The 8108-nt window shown below is 39.4% G+C and overlaps 1 protein-coding gene across 1 annotated transcript in view; it reads right to left on the reverse strand.

Moving 5' to 3' along the window:
* Positions 1-7611, reverse strand: part of psmb2 (proteasome 20S subunit beta 2) — a 28124-nt gene extending 20513 nt beyond the window's left edge. The window contains exons 1-2 of the mRNA XM_055656276.1: positions 7394-7611; positions 4614-4736 (exon numbers count right to left, since the gene is read on the reverse strand). Of these exons, the coding sequence (XP_055512251.1) occupies positions 4614-4736; positions 7394-7484 (214 nt within the window). The 5' untranslated portion in view covers positions 7485-7611. The remainder of the gene's footprint in view (positions 1-4613; positions 4737-7393) is intronic.
* Between the last annotated feature and the right edge of the window lie 497 nt (positions 7612-8108).

Genomic DNA, 8108 nt, shown 5'->3' on the forward strand with positions numbered 1-8108 from the left:
AGGCTGGCAGTATCATCAAAGACCCACAACATCCTGGCCACAGACTCATCTCCCTGCTACCTTCAGGTAGAAGATACAGGAGCCTGAAGACTGCAACAACCAGGTTCAGGAATAGCTACTTCCCCACAGCCATCAGGCTATTAAACCTGGCTCAGACAAAACTTTGATTATTAATAACCAATTATCTGTTATTTGCACTTTATTATTTTATTTATTCATGTGTGTATATATTTATATTATAGTATATAGCCACATTGATCTGTTTTGTAGTAAATGCCAAAGTTAGAAAGATGACACGAAAGCTAAAACGGGCAATAAAGAGCTTGAGTAGGTGAAGATCTGGCAAATAGAGCATAGCATCGAAAATGTGAATTTGTCCATTTTGGCAAAAAACATTAAAAAATCTGCACATTATCTTTTGACAGAATGCTGAGATGCAGAGGGATCCATTGTCTCTGTGCCTGATTGTAAGAAGGTGGTATGCAAGTGCAGCAATTCATTAAGAAAGCTAACAATGTTAATGTTACTAGAGTAACTGAATATAAAACTAGGGCACTAATTTTTCATTTGTTTAGGGTATTGGTGAGACCACAGCAGCAGTACGCAATGTTTGTCTCCTTTTTTCAGCAAGGATCCAAATACATTGGAGAAGGTTTATTGAACTGATATCCAGAATGGGCAGGTTGCCTCAAGTATAGTCTTATACCTCCTGAAATTGAGAAGAATGCAAGGGAACTTGATGGAAATATAAAAGATCCATAGAGTTCCTGACAGGAAACATGTGGAGAGAATGTTTCTGATACGAACCAAACCTCGAGGCGACCTCTGACCATTTAGAATAAAGGCTCGTAACACCTATAGCTGAAACAGAATGCCTTAAAGTTGCAAATTATAAATTATCCACAGTTAATGAATTAACCTATCATCAAGTTCATTTGCATTGTTATATGGAGTGTAAAAACACAAATATTCTCCAATCCTAGGAAATAAAATAGCGAGGATTAAAGGATTCGTGAACTACTGTTGATTTATTAATCACTCTCTGAAATGCAGTAATCCTAAAATATGGTGAATGGCTGACCAGATTAACACTGAACTTCTATCAGGTGTAGAAAAGGCTAGCTTCCCTCCGATGTGGGAAACAGTTCCAAATATTATTTTATTCTGAGCAAATGTTTTAAATAACTCTCGTTTCTTTGTTCTCTTCATTATAATCTGTTTCAGAATTAATTTGAGATAATAAACCAAGATGATTATGGCATATCACCATTATGTCTGTCTCTGTCTTCGACAAATATTCAAAGCGGCAACATTTCCAAATTTTGTAAAAACACTTCAGGAAAGTTAATTGCCAATTTCCTGTTTCCACTTCATGCCTGACTGCACCTGATTAGTTAAGATAAAGGACTTGCAGTGTAGTGAACAGAAGATAAAATAACCAACAATGTAACACTCTGGTGCACCAATGTGAATTGCCACCAACTGTTCTATAAACGCACGACCATGCCAAAGTTTAAGAAAATTATATTTACATTTAAAAACAGATAAAGCAATGTAACAAATCTATTAATCTATGTAACTGTTAATCTAGAGAATTGCATTGTAAAAATTACATTATTTACTCAGTCGCATTTCAAATTCCTTTACGAGAATCAACAATTTTTAACATTAAATTATTTGAAAATGAGATTGGTTTCTGAATATTTCATGTAATAAACCAAACTACATGTTTAGGAAGAACTGCAGATGCTGGAAAAATCGAAGGTAGACAAAAAGCTGGAGAAACTCCGCGGGTGAGGCAGCATCTATGGAGGGAAGGAAAGGGTGACATTTCGAGTCAAGACCCTTCTTCAGACTACATGGTTGGACCTGCGTTAATTTCAATCTGGATGCTTGCAAAAAGTTTAGAAGCTAGTACAGAGCAAGTGTGAAACAGAAATTTAACCTTTCAACTGTTAGTTACTGTGCTGCAATAAACAACTGAATGAGGGTTTTATTACACAATGCATTCCTCAACTCTGAGCAAATCTTTAAATTTAATGTGGAATTAAAGCAGCATCCCCAGCATTTTGACACCAATTCATTTCCCAAACATTCAGAGGAAAAACAAAAATTCTATTAGGAGTCTGTTGGGTTGGGTTGGGTTGGTGGGGGATGCATTTTTAGAAAGGTCATAAGGTGAGCAGAATTAGGCCATTCGGCCCATTAAGTTTACTCCACCATTCAATCCCATTCTCGTCCCCATAACCCTTGACACCCGTACTAATCAAGAATCTATCTATCACTACCTTAAAAATATTCATTTACTTGGCCTCCACAGCCTTATGTGACAAAGAATTCCATATTCACCAGCCTCTGACTAAATAAATTCTTCCTCATCTCCTTCTTAAAGGAACGTCCTTTAATTCTGGGGCTATGACCTCTAGTCCTAGACTCTCCCACTGGTGGAAACATCCTCTCCACATCTACTCAATCCAAGCCTTTCAATATTCAATGTTTCAATGAGGTTCCTCCTCATCATTCTAAACTCCAGCAGATACCGGCCCACTGTCGTCACCGAAAACGGTGTGCATCACTATTTTCCAATAACTGTTTCACCAATTCGCAAAGTTGTATCATCTCAAAAGTTCTCACTTTTATTCCATAACTAAAATTTTTGGATCATGATTTGAGATACCGAAAAGGCAAAATTCTATTACACGAGCAGCAATAATGCAGAGTTCACCCATACTAAATTAGTTTGGTTGTTGGGATATTAAATTATGGAGTGTCGGAGAATGGACAGGTTTCAATGCACTATTTGTGGACATTTCTGAGATAGTCCTCACCAAATGCAATTTCAGTGAACACCATTGCAACAAGAAACAATTTCAAGATGTTGTTCGGGACATTACATTGTCACACAAGAATTTTGAACCAGCTGCAAAGATGCAAATACCATACCTGGTATTCAAATTGAAAGCTTTTAGATATGCAACAACAAATAAATAATCTGATGAATGATAGCACTGTGGATGAAACAAAACAAGGTTGCAACACAATTTTATTTTATCTAGAACATTTCAGTAGCTGAACATATTGATCTGCGAGACCAAGTGTACACTTGGCGATCGTTTCACTGAACACCTCGCTCAGTCCGCCTAACCCTACATGATCTCCTACTGATCTTTCTGCCCTGGGTCTCCTGCAGTCAGAATGAGGCCCAACGCAAATTGGAGGAACAACACCTCATATTTCGTTTGAGCACCTCACTTCGACTTCGAATATCGACTTCACTAACTTCGAGTAATTCTTACTTTCCCTCTCTCTCCACCCCTCCCCATTCTAGTTCTCCGACCAGTCTGACTGTCATCCTGAATAAATATTAACTTTGTATGCTTCGTTGTCATCTTCCCCGAGCGAACAATATGTTCTACATTTTCTTTGATCTCATCCACTTTGATGTCACGTTTTCACACCTTACCCTTCCATATCTGTGCCTCTCTCTTTCCTGACTTTCAGTCTGAAGAAGGGCCTCGACCCGAAACATCACCCATTCTTTCTATCCAGAGATGCTGCCTGTCACGCTGAGTTACTCCAGTATTTTGTGTCTATCTTCTGTGTATGCAGTTCCTACCACACATATTGATCAGCATGTCTCATGTAAAGGAGACACAAGGAACTGCAGGCGCTAGCTTACAAAATAAAAGTGCTGGAGTAACTCAGCGGGTCAGGCAACATCTCTGGAGAACATGGATAGGTGATGATTCGGGTCGGAGTCTTTCTTCAGACTCTGAAGTTTGGGATCAGGACCCTTCCTGTTCATATTCTCCAGCGATACTGCCCGACCCACTGAGATACTCCAGCACTTTGTCTTAATTTCTCGTACAGCTTTGTTTGCCTTAAGACTCATGGTTCCACAATAGCTTTGAACTTCTAATTCAACTGTTGCACAAGATCAAGTGAAATGCAAATGGGATATGTAGTTAGTCAGAGTGATAGTGTGGAAACAGGCCCTTCGCCCCAACTCACCCACACCAGCCAACATGTCCCAGCTACACTAGTCCCACCTCAATCAATCAATCAAAGACTTTATTGTCATTCAAAAATACACCAACAGATGCAAGTCTGAACAAAATTTTGTTGCATCTGGCTCACCGTGCAACATAAAACAACAAAAGGATAAAATGGATGAAAAAATAAAATAGATAGTGGCAGCACATTATGTGGAATTCAAGAGTCTGATGGCTCAGGGGAAGAAGCTGTTGCAGAACCTGGCCGTTCTGCTCCTTATACTACGATACCTTTTGCCCGAGGGCAGCAGAGTGAACTTTCCATGATGGAGATGTGTGGGGTCTTTTTTTGATGCTGTTGGTCTTGGACAAGCAACGTTTGCATGCAATGTCCTGGATTGTCCTCGGCACGGACTTCCAGTCGGAGACTTTACAGTCCCCAAACCATACAGAGATGCACCTGCCCACATTTGGTCCATATCCCTCCAAAACCCCTCCTGTCCATGTTCTTGACAAACATTTCAGTCATGCTTTCTCAAACCTAATAAATATTTATCAACATTAAAACATATTTTAAATTGTGTTTTGAGCATAAAAGTTGAATGAGATATAATTACCCACCATTTCTCATTTTGTAAAGCTGTACATTTTTCTGAATGTATTCTGCAAATTGGACAGTGTCTCCAGCTTCTCCAACACACAACAGTAGGATCTTCTCACTTAGTTTAAACATTTTATCATAATCTAAATGAAACAAAAGTTAGAAATTACAAAGCATTGCCAATATTAAAATCTGGAAATAAGTTGAATAAAATCTACCAATGTTAATGAGTAGAAGAGCTAAAGGTTTTATTTGTGCACTAGTCATAGAAACAGACAAATACATGACAATATGTAGATTGGACAATGTGACTCCCTCAAACCTAAATAATTCTCAAAACCAAATATGCTGACATGTACATTTGAACACTTAAATAACTCTCAAAATGGTTCAAAATATACACCCACATCAAATTCAGAAGATGAAAAAGCATCCAAGAGCATTTAATTTTTAGTTTTGAAAAGATTGCCTGATCATGGAAAAGTTGCTTTGAAATGCTTTAATTAATTGAAGTGAATATAACCATTGGTAAATCGTATATTGAAGTATAGTAAGACACTTGACGGTTAAAAAGAAATAAGAAACCCCAATCTTAACCCAGAAGATAAAGCCTTTGTAAATGGCAAACAGTTAAATCTTTGATAAAATGTTAATCCCCATTTTGTCTCTTTGAAACTGATTGTTCAACCTTCCTTGCTATTCTTTCACTTTCAGTTTCAGATTGCTTAAGAATATTGTGAGCAGAAGCACAACATGAAATAACAGACTGGAGAATAAAATGGATCTTTAGCTCGATATGTGAAAAGTGATTGGGATGCAAATATTTTGGTGCAATATAATTAAGAATCTCGCAGGACTGTAGTTGCCCTTTTCATATTATTCGAGAGAACTTTTCTATGCATCAAATTCCTATTTACATGACAGCTTATGAATGTTTCCTTAAAATGCAAAAAGAAAATCGAGTTTTTAAGCATCCACCAATAAAGGCAATGTTTTCAATGTTCTTTATAGTTTATTACAAAAATATTCCAGATGTCCACCGTTGTTTACAAAATGCTTTGCTGAACCTAAGAGCATGATGCAAGTACTGCAACTATTTTGGAAATTATGAGCAATATTTTGACAACATCCATAGTGGTTAAAGGTGATCTTTTATACTGTTTTCAGAGTAATCACAAGCATTGGGGAGTAAAGGATCAAATCAATTGCTCAATTTCATCAATTTATTTTAAACAAGCCCAAAATAATGTTTAAAGATGATTTAACAGTACCTTGGTTATGCTGCAATTGCTCATTAAATGTGAATTATGTACAAGGTATATTTTATAAATTATGTTCAAATAATTGCCTGCAGGCAATGTTGCAATCTGTTTTTACATTACTATAAATAGTAGAGAAGGTGGTGCTCTCCATCTTTGTGATCGGCATTTCAATCCTCTACTTAAAGTATAAAAACCCAAGTTACTTATTGACTTACAAATAAAACAACTGTGACAACTAGTCACATGTGGTTATGATTAATTGGGGTGTATAATGTAGACAATTAATTTATTAGTAGTCATTTAGTATAGGTAGATCTCCAATTTGACAGTACATAATTTTACACAACTTTCTACACGGGTTAATATAAAAATCTGAGAGTTATGCAGCAAGTACAGGAAAACACCTCCCATAGCACGTAAATTGCTAATATGGACATAAGGAACTGCAGATGCTGGAATCGCGATAAAAACACAGAGTACTGGAGTAATTCAGCAGGTCAGGCAGCATCGGTGAAGGGAATAGATAGGCAACTTTTGGGTTGGAACACTTCTTCAGACTGAATCTAACTTGTGACAATATTCTCAGTTATTGAAATCTTTTTTTAAAGAGTGGATGGAAATTCCAAATCCATTACTTCAGATGAAGCACATGAACTGTGCAAAAGCAAAACTACACTTTCACAACACTTCAAACCTAATTAGTAACCTTGAAAGTTCATGACTGTTCTGAGTACATAACAATTTGCACAACGTACCCCAAACTTGACCAAAGAAAAATAAAAAATACTACAAATGTTACATAGGGCAGTCATTTCCTCTATCCACAAATGCTGCTCGACATGCTGGGTGATCGAAGATTTTACTTTCAAATTGCTACATTATCGAGTATTGCAATGTTCCAATTGCTTCTGTTAATATTAGTTATGGGATAATTTGGGGCCAAGTTCACAAGTGGTAACCAGATAACTGCTCAAAATGTCAGAATTCAGGTGTGGTGCAAAAAGCCTTATTTTGCAGTATACTGACGCTGGTCGACTTCCTGAGCCTTTCCAGAAATTATACACAAGAGATTGCCGAGGTTTTAATCCTGATCAGACCAACAAATTGCTGTTGGACCTCACCGGCGATGCAGAATCTGCAGAAGGAATTCTGTAGAATGGATTTAAGAGAGAGAGAGAGCTCTAGGGGCTAGTGGAGTCAAGAGATATGGGGAGAAGGCAGGCACGGGTTATTGATATGGGACGATCAGCCATGATCACAATGAATGGCAGTGCTGGCTCGAAGGGCCGAATGGCCTCCTCCTGCACCTATTTTCTATGTTTCCTTTCACAGATGCTGCCCGAGTTCCTCCAGCACTGTGTTTATCTATGGCATTCCACTGCGGTGTTTATAGTAAGGAAGATCCGTCTGTTCTTTATGGATCTGGTTTGGCGCTGCTGCTGCGCCTTAATTCCCCGCTGATGGGGTGACTGGTTGACCCAGGCTCAGGCCCGAGAGCGGCGTCGTGCCGATCACCCCTTCCCTTCTCGCCGCCTTACCGTGCTTCATGGCGATGATGCTGCTGGCAGCCACGGTATCGGACGCCACCAGTACAAAATCCCTGCCCTGGATGCCGACTAAGTACTCCATTGCGGGTCCCGCTCACTGAGAGTCAAGTCAAGTCAAGTCAGTCCGTGGCTTTGACTGAAGCGCCGGCCTTGTGAGACAGCAATTCACAGCCTGCCGACGCGGCGCAATGACATCACACGCCGACGCGCACGGTATGGACGTCACGAGCGCCAGCGCTGCCAGAGCCCACGTGCCCGGAAGCCGCGCCAGTCACGTGACCGCTGGTTGTTAGAATTGTAGAGAGGTGTAACTTTGCGCCTCAACGAACATCCAGTTACACAAATCTGTATCTGAAGACAGGTCTCGACCAGAAACGTCACCCATTCCTTCTCTCCAATGATGCTGCCTGTCCCGCTGAGTCACTCCAGCATTTTGTATCTATCTTCAGTGTAAACTGGTATCTGCAGTTCCGTCCTTCACAGTGTGACGCTCAGGATCAAAGGATCTTTGCTCAGGATGGGTTGGTTATTGTCATAGAATAAGGGGTTGTTCAGGGATAGTTATCACAAGAAAGTGCAGCCTTTGGGAATGATCTATGCAGGTGGCCGGTAGTCAGCAGATCTAGTTGAGAGTGGTGTTTAAGAGGGAACTGCAGATGCTGGAGAATCGAAGGTTACACAGAAAAGCTGGAGAAACTCAGCGGGT

Source organism: Leucoraja erinacea, chromosome 26 (assembly GCF_028641065.1).
Source record: "Leucoraja erinacea ecotype New England chromosome 26, Leri_hhj_1, whole genome shotgun sequence".
In the NCBI taxonomy this organism is placed as follows: Eukaryota; Metazoa; Chordata; class Chondrichthyes; order Rajiformes; family Rajidae; genus Leucoraja; species Leucoraja erinaceus.